At 38.1% G+C, this 16,228-nt stretch overlaps 1 protein-coding gene across 2 annotated transcripts in view; it reads left to right on the plus strand.

The window, feature by feature from the left end:
• Positions 1–16,228, plus strand: part of LOC102229297 (disintegrin and metalloproteinase domain-containing protein 12-like) — a 104,183-nt gene that overhangs the window by 12,460 nt on the left and 75,495 nt on the right. For both annotated transcript variants that reach the window (XM_023341527.1, XM_023341528.1), the window contains exons 2-3: positions 6,396–6,517; positions 10,964–11,037. In XM_023341527.1, the coding sequence (XP_023197295.1) occupies positions 6,396–6,517; positions 10,964–11,037 (196 nt within the window). The remainder of the gene's footprint in view (positions 1–6,395; positions 6,518–10,963; positions 11,038–16,228) is intronic.

The following is a 16,228-nucleotide window of genomic DNA, read 5'->3' on the forward strand; positions in this document are numbered from 1 at the left end:
TGGTACCAGTTTCTCAGACGGGGTTAATCTCCTGTTGAGCGTAGGGGACTTTTCCTGCTCAAACATTTCTTTCCTATAGAATAATTAATGGTGGTATTTAGTGGCACAAAAGAGATATTTACCAGTAGAGGGACCACAGCAATAACTGATTTAATTACAACCCTAAATAAGAACCCAAAGTATCAGCATCCTATAAATACTACCACTTATATCTCTCATCGCTGTGGGCATACTGCTACCATATTAGATTTAATCTAACAAGCCATGGTAACAGCATGAATGGTTCCTTGCACCATGATGTCACATCTGCATTTCTGTGCTTCATAATGCAACTCTTAGGAAGCTTGTATAATGATTCCCATGTGTGTCAGAGTTTTGTTTGCATATAAACCAGAACCAACAAGTCCATACACAGTCAAGTTTATCTGTAAAACACATTTTCAGTAACAAGGCAGTACAAAGTGCTTTACATCATATAAGCATCATACATTCACCAATTATGAAACATGCAAAAAATATTACATTTTGTCAAATGCCACCACCAAAATCATCAGTCAGCAGGTACAGTTTTACCTTTTCCCTGATGTTGATCGTTACTATCCTAAATATGGCATTAAATATGACATTGGATAATAAACTTAAGAGTTTGCTGGCTTTTCTTGAGTTATTATTGCTTTATTGGCATTTTAACTCAATTAAAATTCAATAATTCATCACAGAAACCAATAGTGACTGTAACTGAATTGTTTACAGGCTAATGGGGAATTGGAAAAGAGATGGAATATAAATTTAAAAAGGCAAAAGTCTTTTGTGTTCTTTTCTCCAAGGTCATTTACTAAGCAATGTCTGCTTGATGGTTCTTTTCATGGCTTAATTCATCATTCTGTTCTCAATCATCAATCTGTTTGAATTAGAATCATTTGCCTGCTGCGACTGGGGATAAATTGAGTTCGTGATATGCCCGTCAATCTGCCATTAATATATGAACAATAGCTATAAACATTGGCCGAGTTTTTCCCCCCTGCATGTGTTGATGTCCAAAGCAAATTTTGGCTTAGAAGCTGTACTGGATCACATCCCAAAACCGGTCAGCACTCTGATTAAAGACTGCATACACATTCTTTTGATGCAGAAAAAAAATGATCATTTTATCAGATCTTCTTTATAAAGAACATTTTTTCCATATGGAACCTAGGAGAGTTATTAATGTGCTTTTTAAAAAACCCTTCTTTATGTTAAAGCCAGACAAATTTAATTTGTCTTTCGACCTTGATTTATTCCACATGTATGTCTGTATGCATCTTAGTTCCTAAATTGCTTCAAGTTGTACATATAATGAAGTCTTTACTCCCTGACAAATCTTTTGTTCAAGCCTAATCTGTTCTTATTGTGTGGTTATATTAAAATGGAAGAAATGTTTAATCTCATTGTCATTTGAACTGAAATAAGAGATAGTAGCTTGACTTTGAAGCCTCAACTTGAGTTGCAAGAAAATAACCCTTCGGACTCTACTAAGACTTGTCTATTAGTGACTTGTTGAACTGTTGGGTGCTGACAGTCCATTAATTCAGTTTTGTGCCTTGAAGGGAATTTTGCTTGTCAAATAGTATCCTTCATCTTAAAAAGGTAAATTCTCATTTTAAATCTGATATTGATTTGCTGTCAGAGTGACTTTGAAATATGTCCTTGTGTGCATCAGGCCAGGAGTGAACATAGTTTGGGGTGCTCCTTATTGATGTGTGCATCCCATCTCTGGGAGGTGCCGCATGTCGGTGGGGGGCACGGCCTCATCAAGTTTGGAGATGAGAAGAACAGCAGGTCATTTGTGTTCCAACAGAAAAGATTACTATGAATACATTATTACTCGGTTGCCTGTCAAGTCATGGTTGAATGCAAGAAAGACTGCTCTGGGGTTCAATAACACTGAGCAGTTGTTGATTTGTTTCGGTTGACGAGACTGGGTGATAAAGAGCAGAGCTGAATTTGCAAAAGGTTCGTAACACAAAATGTCTAGAGACTTGTAAAGAGACGAGGGCGGTCATTTGCTGGTGCCATGTCACTGACAACTCATTGGTTCTTTGAAGCACTCATTTAGGGGCTTTAACAATAATGATAAAAAAAAACATGCAATAGTCAACTGCCATTTCTTTATATATTTCTTTTGAGGAATCACAGAGGAGTCACACTTTCTTGTACTGATGGAAAGTGGTTTTGACTTCCATTTATTTTGAATTCAGAGGAATGTTTTTATGCCTGTTAAGTTCATTCTGATCTCAATCATTCAGTCATGAAAAAAGTCATATGTGAACCAACATAATGTCTGCACAAAACAGAGAACTTAATAAATATCTTTCAGAACTTTGGCATCAGCAAACATCACCCTCCTGTTTAGAGCTGCCTTTGATTAGTAGTGAGTCGAACATTGATCAACATATTTGATGTGTTCTTGCTTGATGGTTTTGATGATGGCATTTAACAGATTGAAATATTCATTTCTTTTTTCTTTTTTTTTCTCCCCTCCAGGGGGTCTTTTGTGGACTCTAATGCCCTTATTTGAAAATAGACTGACAGGAAAGGGGGAAGGAGAGGGGTAAAGACATGCGGTAAAAGTTGATGGGTCCGGGAATCGAACCCGTGACAGCTGCGTCGAGGACTCGAGGCCTCCAAATGTGGGTCGCGCTATCCCCTACGCCACCACAGCACGCCCTTTATTGCTTTTTTCATAAGTAGTGAATGTATGATGTTTTTATGAAGTAAAGCACTTTGAACGGCACATATGAAATGTGCTGTACAAAAGAATTTGACTTGATGAGGAGGAAGCAATGGTGATACTTGGTGAACTATTTTTAACTCGGAAAACACAATACAACATCCATTGAACCTTCTGGTGCATCGTGACAGTTGTTTTGTCATCTGTATTTAGGATTTTCCTTTGTGCTTCTGTCACCTCGCTTTCTGATTGGCTGCTAGTCACATTCAACAAGCTGCATGCTCAATTGTCCTGTGGGGGAACACCTCGCATGATAGAATACCAGTCCACGACACTCTAACATTTTGAATTTCCCCAATTTGAAGTCAGCAGCTCCAACATCCTCCTGAGTGGACTAGATCAATCTTAGCTCTCCACCTACAGCAGGCACATCTCCTAACATTATCTTTAGAGCCATTGTGATAATTGGGGCTTCTTTCGAAAGATTGACTGAAAAATCTGCCTAATTATCTTGCTGCGTGAACCAGGCTTTATATTGTTGATACTTAATGGCATAATTTCTAATTAGCCAGTTGTTTATAACACAACAAAATAGATATTACATTTATATATTTGCCCTGAGGAAAGCCACATCTATTTCACTGGTTCACATTTCTTTCCCCCATGCACACATTCTATCCACGTACAGATGTCCAGTCATCATACCTAGCACCACTTTATTGAAGCAATATAAAGTACACAAGCTCTCTTTGTACATTGGAGCATAAAGGGAGGTGATTATGAACAGAGTCTTTATTAAGACATCTGTTTACACTCTTCTTTATTGAACATATAAATAAGGCGTAGGGTCCTGGTGCCACTTTTACCACTCCCTCAACATTCACACTTGCTCAAATAACATTCAAGCTAACACTACCTGCTTAAATACGGCCTTTCCCAAATGTCTCCACTGGGGCGGTGGGAAAGAAATCAGCCTGAAGACTATTTCCACCAAAATGATTCCATTTATGATGAAATCAAACTTCATCACACAATGCATTAACAAACTGGGTATTTGCTTGTAGATTACAGTAAAAGGTTAAAACGGTATATGCTGGTTGAATATCATCCTCGATGTATATGGCTTTCCCATAAGTGGGTTTCCATCCATTGTCTTCTACTTGGAAGGAGGGAGAGAGATGAGTGCATAGTTATTCACTGCATCATCTTCCTTTTGGGACCGGTGCATTTCAGCATAACAAATCACCTCAGCCACAATGCCGACCTGACCTTTCTGCCAAAACTGTCCATGTATTTTCAACCTCCAATTTGTTTATCCATTAGTACTTTTCCCATAGCTCGCTGTATTTTCCCTGTATGTTCCCCTCCCCAGCATGGCCGCCTCGCTCACATGGCTTTTTCAGGGACTAATGAGGCTGTAATACAGCTCCAGCTTTTGCTTGCGTGATGCCGCCAACGTTCACGCTGTAGCCTGCTTTTCATCATCGGGCTAGAGCTGGGTGAGGACTGCTGAGCCGGTCACCCCTTGCTATCAGTCGGATGTCTCCATGATGAACTCCAGAGTGGTGGTTTCCCCTTGAGGATAAGCAGAGCAAAGCTCAGCTGGGGAGCTTTGTGCCTGACTTGAGTTAATAATTCTGGATTATGAGCAGACTCAGCAATTTAGGCAAATGAGTCATGTGAAGGAAGACACAAGCAATGTGCACCTCAAGGGACCCTGAATCTGCTGGTAATAAAAATGTGTTATAAGTTTGTTACCATGGGTTGACTTTATGTTTATATGAACTGATTTGAATTTAAACTGGGAAAAAGGTTTCTTTTTTTTTTTTTTAAGGCATGAATTATACACTGAGTCAAACTTCTGGCTTCTTTCTCAATATAAATCTGTTTCCCTGCTGCTTGGAAATACATGATGAAACATCAGTGGGAACAACCACCTCCCTACCCCCCTAAAAGCAAACATTTGATTTAGGATGTTTGCAGTGAAACAAATGCTGCTAACAACTCCTGCTGTTTTAGTGAGACACCCTTGGAACAAAATAACTTCCCGCTGCAGGAAGCTGATTACTTCAGGAACCCTGTTTGCAGTGTACTATCTGTAGTTTTGATACTTTGTGTGCTCATGATTTCTACAATATACAGAAGTTGCAGCTTCTTTCTTGGGTAAAAGTTTGCTTCTGCCAGAGAATACATACAGCTCAATCTCCTAGTCACTTGGGGATGTCAGCAATGGATTAAGGGGTAAACATACACTTAAGCAAAATGACAGAGCTTAAAGTATTATGTATTATTCTCTGTTAACCTCTTTTCAGAGCAATGAGAGAGCAAATAGAAGGATCCTGTGAAACAATGCTCCACTGGCTTGCTAGCTACACAGCTTTTTGGGTGGATTTGATCTTTTATTCGGTCAAATGTAGAGGGTGGAACATGAGGCGAAGCTGTGATTTTATAAAGCAAAAATTGCTTTCTGCACATGATTTTATTAATCTAGATTTATTTATTTATTCTTTTTGGTATGTGCCATTTGGGGCTTTTAAAATAGATCCTGGATAATGTTTAGAAGTGAGACCCCTGGCCTTCAGGAATGAAGCAAAAAGAAAGCTATTGTTGAAAGAAAGCTATAAGCTATCCCATTTGTAGTTTGTCAGGAAGGGGACCTGGCAAACATGTGGAAGAAAGTACTCAGATCAGACTAAAGCTGAATTGAGCCAACTTGTAAAACTCTTTGTACGTTGGAAACCAAAACTGCATATCAACCTAAAAACAAAATTCCTGCATAGAGTTATGGTTCTGGTGGCATTCTGCTGTGAGGATGCTTTGCTTCCTGATGGATAAGGAAGCGAGGAAGTGGGGATTCATGAAACAAAATGCAAAACAATGCTGGAAGAGACTTGAGCAGACATTTAACAAGACAATTACACAAAACATACACCTAAAACTGCAACAGAGTATCTTAGATCAAAGCATTTTTATGTGGCAAATATTTCAGGATCTAGATGTACAATCTGTTAGAAACATTCTGAGAACTTGACAAAGCATTAAAAAGTTTGAGGAGTTTGCATACATTTGCAAGTTTCTGTAGGTGAAATCCCACTAAATTATCATTGACACAACTCTCATGCTTGGAGATATCACAGCAGCATAATCATGAACCTCTGCATTTCTCAGATGTGGAGATTTATGCAACACGAGTGACAAAAGGGGGTGGTTAAGGTTCTAACACAGGCCAGCGGCTCTCATTGCACTATGTGGCAGGGTGCTATTTAGTGGAATTGTGCTCATGTCTGCATGACACAGTAGACAGGCATCATTACACTGATAGCCTCTTAAAAGGAGGTGGACATATGTCCAGCATGTCAGTGTTGATAATCGTTGCCATGACCAACAAATGCATGCAGAAGGCATTATTTGTAGGCAGGGAAACACAAAAGCCGTGACACATTTAAAGACCATAATTCTGTTTAAGTGACACATTTGATTAGCAAGCTGTTTTACTGTCAGGGTTTTCACTGATGTTATTAATGAACACAAGGTGTGGGCTTAATAAGAAGTGGAATTTCTTTGGAAAAATATACTGTATATGTTGTTGGTGTTCAACCATTTATGGACACAGATTTGCAAATGTCAAAGGATTTTAAAGAGAAATCTGAAACATTCATGTTTTTTTCTTCTATGTCTTTTACAGGGAATCTTTTGGGTGTGGTTGTTGAAACAGAATCGACAACAAAGTCGAAACATTCTGAGACAACGGTGCCTCTTCAACTTGTTGGACAAGAATGGAAACCAGTCAGCAAGCTCACATCACAGGTAGATATTAGAAGCTGAAAAAGCATTTTGTATGCTCTAGTTTATATGACTTGACATGCTGTTTCACCTTTTTGCAGTGTTTACTCTGGTGTTTATTCAAAAATGTTGAGGTGTGCCTCATAAAGTTGTCAAATCATATAAAGATAAGGTCTTTCTATCCAATATTGCCCATCTTAAAGTTAGATTACTGGGGCAATGGCGACGGTGGTAGGACATTTCTTCCACCTTACTGGTGGTGGTCAGAGAGCCTGGCGGCACTTCTGTCAGTCTGCCCCCGAACAGCTGTGGCTACAATGTAGCAGCTTGCCACCATCAGTGTGTGAATGTGTGCATGAATAGGTGAATGACTGAATACAGAGTGAAGTGCCTTATGGTCCTCTGAACTAGATAAAATGCTATACAAGTACAGGCCCTTTGAAGTTAGATTAGCATGAAGACAAGTATTATGTATAGCGCTCGCCATATAGTTTTTTTTCTGCTGCTTTCCTGGTCATCCCACCACAAAGCTACCAACATTCTAGAGCAGATGTGCATATCATGTCTGCACTAGAGAGTTTCCAAGAATCTGAATTATGTGGGGAGTTTCTGCACCTTCACTATCAGTTTCAGTTTTGAAGAGGATGAAACACTTTCAGTATTTTTCTGATAAAAGTACATTCACCGGCCAATTTGTTCAGTTGTTTGTTAATACACATAATTAATATTGAGTTGTCATGGCAGCAATTCAATTAATTGAGCCATTTGGATCTGGTGAAGATGACCTTCTGAAGTTCAGAGGATTAGAATGAGGAAGAAATTTTAGCAGTGCAGGCTGTGCAAGGTCCATCCATATGTTGGCAGATTTGTGTTTATTTGGTAGTGGGCTCTTCATAGTAAAGACACCCAGAGACTGACTGCTCTTAAGTGCTTCACATAAATCTACTTAATAAAAGAAAACAAACATAAAAACTAACAAAAAATCTTTTATGTCATTAGAATAACAATGAGAAAAAAGTCCTCCTGAACACCAAACTTCCACAAATGGTGTCAGGATTTGTCAAGTTTGTTTAAAGATTAGATGAGGAAACGCAGAAAACATTTCTGATTTTTGGGTACTTGACGCTTGTACAAATTATATATTTTTTGAAGGGCAAGGGAGATATTTTTTTCCCCAGATATATCTTTCAGCATTCTCATTTTGTCCTTTTCAGCTTTATCTAGATTTCCAACCATTACAAGGCTTTTTATTTAATGACATCACAGCTTCTTTGCATTAAGCAGGAGATAAATCCATTTGATTTTAATTAAAACTGTTGAATCGTGACAAAAAAAAAAAAAAATCAAGAGGGGATGATTACTTTAACATGTCACTGTACACCCCTGCAGCAACATTTTCTGCTGTTTCTTTAGGTTGAAGCCTTTATTTTTGTGTGTAAACAGCTGCGGTGGATCATGAGGAGGAAGTGTACACAATATGACCCCTTAGATCATTAGTGAAATGTTTAAATTATGTCCTCCCCGGCTGTTTGTTTTTAATCACAGCCTGTGTAAATAAATATACTTGCCAGGAAAATATGAAAACAGCCTGATTTATTTCAGTTTATGTTATTGAATCAATTCATTCGTGAATTAATTAGTTTTGGCCTAACCAAACAGACGAGGTCTCTCTGGGATTATGTTACCCCAAAAAACCGGAACAAAATCTCTGATCAGTGAATTATAGAGTACTTGAAACAAAGGTGAATCTGAGTGCTCATTTAAATACAGAAATTCCTAATAATAAGTCCATCCAGACATTGCACAGTCTCTCTTTTTTTCTCTGAAGTTAAGAAGAGGTTCTGCATGTACAGATTTAACAGTGAGTCTAATCACGGATATGGAAACCTGTCAGAAGGGAAAATAGGCTTGCGATGATACTGCCTTTACCCATAAGTGTTCCACTTCCATATCCTCTTATGATCCACTCGGCATTCTTCTTCATGAGGGGTGATGGATCACTTAACCCAGAGCGGTGTTCTTTGCTGGAGCTGACCCAGTTTGAACTACATATATATGTGTGTGTGTGTGTGTAAAAAAAGGAAATATGAAACATGAAAGAGAAAGGAGAATTTTCTTCTTTTTTGCCAAACTGAATGTTTGTGTGGTCTTGTTTGCATCTGTTACAAAATGTGACTGACAGAAGCGATATAAATGATGCAAAACCGCTTCATCTGACTCTAAAAGAGATGGTCAGTGTATCGGAGTGACTTAGGGCATTTGAGTACTTGCCGCTTTCTGCAGGATTAATGTCAAACAGAATAGAACCACAAAGCTAATCCTCTCAGCCTTGTTCTCAGAGACAAAGTGTCTTCATAACGATTTCCATCTACTGAAAGTGCTCATCTTGAAAATACTCTCCCTGCGCTGGGTGGCACACTCAAAGCTCTAGCATAACTGAAGGAGTTGACTCCCACAGAAAAGGGCTTAAACATTGACATTACTGCCTCACACAGCACTAGTTTGATTTATTCTGGTAATTTTAAATCACGGTAACGTACAATTTCATAGAAACTGGGGAAATGGTTATTCATTCACTGGCAAAGCACTGACTGCTTCCAACAAAGTTTTAGATGACTTTATGGAAGCCTTGCTTGAAAAGAACTTTTCAGCTTTACCCTTATTTGTCTTTTTGAAAGTATTTGACACTGTAGATCATAACTTCCTATAGTGATGTACTGATGTACATCTGGTACAGTTTATGTCAGTCTGCCAGATGTGGGCAGGCTGATCTACTGACTGGTTTAAATTCTGCTTTTGGTGAAAAGTAGTATTCTCCACTTTATGGTTCCTTGTAAATACTTGTGGATCAGCGTTTCTGGTTTCACCTTTTTGCAGATTTTTCTGTGCCTACTTGCTGACAGACCAAACATAGCTGTAATTCTGTTTTTCATGTAGCCTGCTTTTATTTGTAATTTTAATGGGTTTTATTGTCCGTTGCAAAGGTTCTATTGTTAAGTCCCATTTTGTCATTGTGCAGCCACAAACATAACTGTGCTTTAAGAGAATCTTGTAGTTATAGCAATAAAAGATAGAGCTTACTTGTTAAGTGAAAGGAAAATTATACAAATTGTGTTTCCATGCATACATAAGTACTTTTTCCCCTTTATTCTCTTTTTAAAAATCCTTAAATTACACCCAACACTGCCAACTTCTTTTAGAAGTCATCCTGTTAAGAGTCCCTTTGTGTGTAAATCAATCTAGCATAAATCCAGCTGTTCTGTGAAGCCTTCAGAGGATTATTAGAAAACATTAGTGAGCAATCAGCATTATGAAGATGAAGGAACACAGCAAACAGGTCAGGGATAAAATTGTGGAGATGTTTAAAGCAGGGTTAGGCCATAAATCAGTATCCCTGAGCATCTCGCAGAGCACTGTTCAGTTTAAAAATGGAAATGGCGTGGCTCAATCAGCTGTTGCCAAATTGCTGAATTGTTCAAAGAACGCCATAAGAAGTCATGTTTGGCGTAAGCCATGTAGGATCAGACATGTGGAACAAAATCCATTTGTCAGATGAGACCAAATTTTAACTTTTTCATTTACATACCAAATGTCATTGGGAAACTAATAAGCCAAAACAGACCATCTCAACGGTGAAATGCGGTGGTGGCAACGTAATGCTGTGGGAGTGTTTTCTTTAGCAGGAACAGGAAAGCTGGTCATAGACTGTATGAAGATGGATGGCACTGCATACATGGCAAACCTTGGAGAACAATTGCAGACTGTAGAAGTCTTGGGAAGAAGGTTTCCCTCCCAGCAGGAGAATATGAAACATTCAGCCAGAGCTTCAATAGTACGGTCTACATCAAAGCATATTCAGGCGTTAGAATAGCTTAGACCTAAATTTAAGAAGAATGAATAATATTCTGCAGTGCTTGAAAATGGATATTCACAGATTTTTTCTAGCACATCTATTGTTGAGCTATTTTAAAAGGAATAGGCAAACATTTCTGTCTACTGATGTGCAAAGCCAGTAGAGACACGTCCCCAAACAGTTGCAACGGTAATTGCAGCAAAAGATGATTGTTGCAAGATATTGACTCAGAGGGGCTGAATACAAATTCATATCACAGATGTTAGACTTTTATTTCAATACTTTTTTTTTCTCCACTTTGCTATTAGACAGTAATTGATTTTGGAATATCATAAAGAGCCCCTTTAAATTACTGTAATGTTTGTGGTTGTAATGTGACAAAATATCAAAACTAAAATTCTTCTAATGCTTCTCCAAGGTACTACATGCTTTGCATTAGCTATCTTTTATTATGAAAATACACTTATCTTGTATGTTACTTTGAAAATAGGTTTTCCTTGGAAAAAAAAAAACTTGATGCAAAATATAAAACTGGGCTTTGTTTTTCATTCAGCATCCTTGGTTATCAGATTTCAGGCTAATTCGCACATCACTTCTCATTTGTGTTGTCTCTTTAGAGTCACCCTGTGTCGCTGAAGCTCTCGGTGGTGGTGGAAGGAGAGCAGCTGGTCCTGGCTATGGAGAAAAACGAGTAAGTGCCCCTCTGTTCACGCTCAGTCCCGACTTCTAACTGACTGGAGTACAAATAGGTGACATATGCGCTGCCCGGGGGCTAAAACCATACCCCAGAAAAAAAAAAAGGGGGAGAGAGAATTTTGCTCACTCAGTTTGCTCTGCTGGTGTGGGCATTGTAGTGTTCTGTGTGCTTTACTCTTTTGTGTGCTGAAACAAAGACTTGAAAGACAGAAATTCCTGAATACATTAACCAGACGTTGATAAAAGTCGACATCTTCCTCCTTCTTCTTGCTCTGTGTTTCCATTTGATCCACCAGCATTACACGGGGGAGAAGGAGGTTTTCTTTGAACACAGAAGACACTCAACACGCTGTGCATTAAGATTCCGTCAACCTAGGGACTGGCACACATGGGGAGAGAAAGAGGAGGGTGAAATCATTTGAAAGAGATCAGGTCACCGGCGTGCACGCAGTTTTTTGATAGAGTCGTATCTGCGATGCGTTTGAATGAATGTTTATCATCTTTGCACAGTTCTGTGTGGCCTCACAGCCTCAGACAGTCTTGCAGCTGAGTGTGCAGCTGAGGAAGAATGGGATGTGATTGATGGAGCAATATGTTTTCCATCCAGCTCTGCTGCCACACATGAGCAACCACGAACAAGCGGAGCTGTCTGCGTGATGGAGAGAGAAAAAGAGGAGGAGGGAAGGCAAAGCAAGGGAGAGCGAATGGGTTTTTATGCCACTGTCAACCGCGATTCTCACTTGTTTTCCAGACTTAATGTATGTAAATTCCACCTGCAAACTGCGGAACAAATACTTCAACACCGGAAACTGCAATTTTATGGCTTACCTGCTCTGGAAATATTTTCATTACAAATCACACTCATTCCCCTGGTGAATTCTCTTGTTTTGCACAGGTGGGGATTTTGCAGAGCTGTCTCGCAGATTGTCAGATTGTTCTAAGCCGCAGTTCACCCATATGAATCTCCTTTGCATTCACCTAAAAGTCTACCACTCCAATTCCAAGAAGAACATAGATGATGAAGAGCTTTTAAGGCTTTTCTCAAACAAGCGCTGATGAATTATAAATAAAAATCTGTCCGAATATACTGTCAGCACTTGGAGGACGTCTGGAATTTAAGGTTTGATTACAGCCAAAAAGTGTCCTGTCAGATGATGAACTAATACCTCATAAAAACACAACACATTTTATGCCTGTTGAAGAAAACAAAACACTTTAGAGGACAATGATTGAAAGAGGATGTGTGCAGATAAGAGTGTTTGTCTAGATCAGCGTGTCACAGCCAGCGCTGAGCCTGCTGCGCTGACATTTAGTGAAGCATCTTGTCGGAGGCTGCTGGCAGACTGACCGCATGCTGCTGATGAAATCCAGTTGTTCAAACACAGTCGGCAGACGAAGACGAAGGGGAAAAGAAGCTGTGGTTGGGAATGAAATGATGTGAATTGAAAGCCTGTTTTTTTTTTTTTTTTTTTTTTTTCTAGTCGCAGTTAATAAATGTAGGTGGCAACAAATCACATGGGAGGCGTGCAGCAGGGCTGGGCATGATTGTTTAATTTGCACCGAGAAGGCGGATGCCTGCTGCGTGGTCTTGCAAGCACTTTGCTAATGTACTGAGATATTCACTTTTTCAAATCTTTTCACATTTCAGCCACAAATGTTTTTCAGGGGGCTCAAACGTGACCAGCAAAAAGTAGCACATAATCGTAGCATGACAGTAAAATGATGTATGGTTTCCAAATTATTTTTACAAAAATATCTAAAAGAATTAAATAGAAATGCCTTTGTATTTAGCCCCTTTTACTCTAATACTCTTAAATAAAACCGACTTCAACTGCTTGCCTTCAGAAGAGTCCACCTGTGTGTAATTTAAGCTTAGTATAAATGCAGCACACCTCAGGTTGAAACTGAAAAGACTACTGCAGAACTGCAGGCCTATTAAGTCATGGTCACACACCTAAAAGTTGGAGAAGAAGCCAGAAGACCTCTCCGGTCTCTGCTCTGCATCCCCAGAACCAGAACCAAATGAGGAGAAGCAGCTTTCAGCATCTATGCACCACAAATTTGGAACAAACTTCCAGAAAACTGTAAAACAGCTGAAACACTGACTTCTTTTAAATCTCGACTAAAAACCCACCTGTTTAGAATTGTATTTGAAATGTAATCAATTACAAATTTATTGATGGAACCTGACTTAATGCTGTGTTTTGATTGTTGATTCTATATTGCATTGTGTTTCTGTGTTTGTAATGATGTAAAGCACTTTGAAATGCCTTGCTGCTGAAATGTGCTATACAAATAAAATTTGATTGATTGATTGATTTCAGCTTTTAAGAAGCTACAAAGATATATAACTTAATTGGGAGAATCTACTAATAGGACAACTACTAGTAGAGCACCCCACAAATCTGGCGTGGCCAATGAAAGAGTGGCAGGAAGAAAGTTACGGTTGAAAGAAAACCACGAAATGTCTGGTTTGCTTTTTGCCACACACCATCCCCACAGTAGAACATGATGGTGGCATCTTTTTTTCAGCAGAAACAGATGAACTGGTTAGGGTTGATGGGATGATGAATGTATTTAGCTGCACCTAAATACATGGTAATTCTGGAAGAAAGGAGGCTGTAAAAGACTAGACATTCCTCAAAGGACTTGTGGCTGTAAATGACAGCTAAATGATTGACTTTGTGTGGGGAGCTTCATTGAAATGCATTCCGCACAATGTATCATTTTCCTTTCACGTTGCAATTATGGACTACTTGATGATTAATCACATTAAATACCAACAAAGTACACTGAAAGTACATTGTGGTTGTAAAGTAACTTAAGAAAAGTTTAAGGGGTATGAAACCTTTGCACAGTTCATTAGTGTTTCAAAGAGTTGTGCAATACTAGGCTGCAGGACAATTTCCTAGCTTTTATTTCTCCCAAGAAAGCTACAATCTAAAAATTACAGAATATAAACCAGACTGTTAAATGGAAAAGCATACAACAATAAAGATTGTATGGGAGAGAAAACTCAAACATTCTAAAGCAAAACTTTGACAAAAATTATTGTCAAAATGGTTATAATCATATTTGCAATCTTCCCAGTTCAAAGCATGGAAACAAACCTAAACCATAACATTTCAATCATCTCATAATTAGTGGAAATTTTGTCTGAAAATATGCCAGATAGATTTCCATTTTGGACTAAGATTGAATCCCATTTGATCGCTTGCTCAACAATAAATATTAATTTCAAAAATTACTCCAATGTCAAAAAAATTTCAGTTCCATGAATACAAGTATGAAGAGCACACCCAAATCAGGTTGGGTCTCAGGTACATGTGAACAACTGATTAGGGTTTTTATTATTATTTGCATCAAGTAATCGAACACCTGAAACATCTGGACTTGTAGTGGTGACTTTTTATTGCATGATAGAAATGTATAAGTCAAGAAAATTGTAATTGTAAAAGTTAACAAAAATAAAAAAAAACTGTCTTGCACGAACAAGGGAAAGAGTACACAAGGATTGCGATTGTAGTTATTCAAAGTTTAAAGTTGACGGAAGATTGGCTCGACCACATGGAAATGGAGGAAAGAGGAAGCTATCAACACTTTGCACCAAATTCCTGGGATGGCAAGTGGTCAAAAACCCTTGACTCCCTACATAAGGCCTGCAGCTAGGCTTGCCACTTTAGAGGTTTCACTTTCCACAGCTAAGCACGTACAAAAAGTCGAAGGCCTCCCTTCCTGAACTCCAAGACGTACACCACCACCGACCCAAAAGCACAAGAAAAGTCAGCTCCAATTTGCTCACAGCTATGTAAACAGGCCTGAAATATTTTCTGTGAAGCGATGAATCAAAACTGCAACCTTTCAGGTCCAAACTAAGCAACTTCAACATAAGAAACCAACAGTGGTACCTTTCCAAACTAAGCAATGTGAGCATTTCCATTTATGGTAAAATTCCAGAGTAGTCAGGCATGTTTCTACACCCAACAAACATATTATACCTATCAGGATAAGATGAAAGAAACAAATACAAATTTCCAACAAATTATCATGTCAATGAAATTTTCCCAAAAATCTTTGGAAGGCTGGCATAACTAGAAATCAAATTAAATATGCTATGAAATGTTTAGCCAATGGTGGTATATTATTACTGCATATCTTCACATGCCATAGAAACTCAAAGGTTCATTGTTACTTACTAATTTAACAGGGTACTAACAAAGATTAAAAAATAGCAAAACAATATTGCAGATATATATTTAAAAAAAAACTTTAATAAATCCTCCAACTGATGTTTAGTTGGGTGTATTGTGGTCTATGTTATCAATTTTCTTCTGACAATATTAAAAGAAAATCACTACAGCCAGTATGTTGCGGTTTCTATAATTGTTACAGAAAAGTTAATTTATTTTCGAAATTCAATTCAATGAAACTCATTATCTGGATTAGTTATATTCAGAATTTCTTTTCAAGTATTTATTTCTGTTAGATATGATGATGTTCCATTTTAGGTCAATGGAAACATATTAACGATTAGCAAATTACATCAGACTAACAAAAAAATTAACGCAGAAATGTAGGTTTATTGAAAAGTATGTTTAATACTTAACTAAAATTTTCCATTTTCAGAAGGTACTTTTAATATGTCAAATGAGCCTCATTGGAAAGCATATTCTGATTGACTGGAAAGCATATTATATCACATCCAATGGTCACCAGATCAACTTGGGTTTCAAATTCAGTACTCTATTCTAGCATATGAAAATCCCTAAATCATTATTACCTGAATATCATCAAAATGAGTCTAACTCTGTGTCATGTCAGCCTTTTTTTTGTCATGCCCTTGTGTATTTGGCAAGGGCAGTGAACATTCATTACTGTGCAGACAGAGTGTGAATGGTTATAAGATAACATTATAACATTATAGAGCAGTTGCTATTACATTTGCATTGCACTTACATACTTTTGTAACAGTGGCTTATATGTTCTGTATATATAGTGTGTTTTAATTTTCATCCCATTACACTTTGGTGTAATGCAGAGTTTCTTGTTTGGTATTATTATCCTTGCTTTTCTAAGAATCATAAAAACCAGATGTTTTTTTTATGATAATGATTCTGTATTGGCAAGTATGCTTTATCTGACCTACATGTTTGGAATGATGTCATCTAATTACCTAAAATGAAGAG

Source organism: Xiphophorus maculatus, chromosome 10 (genome assembly GCF_002775205.1).
Source record: "Xiphophorus maculatus strain JP 163 A chromosome 10, X_maculatus-5.0-male, whole genome shotgun sequence".
Taxonomy (NCBI): Eukaryota; Metazoa; Chordata; class Actinopteri; order Cyprinodontiformes; family Poeciliidae; genus Xiphophorus; species Xiphophorus maculatus.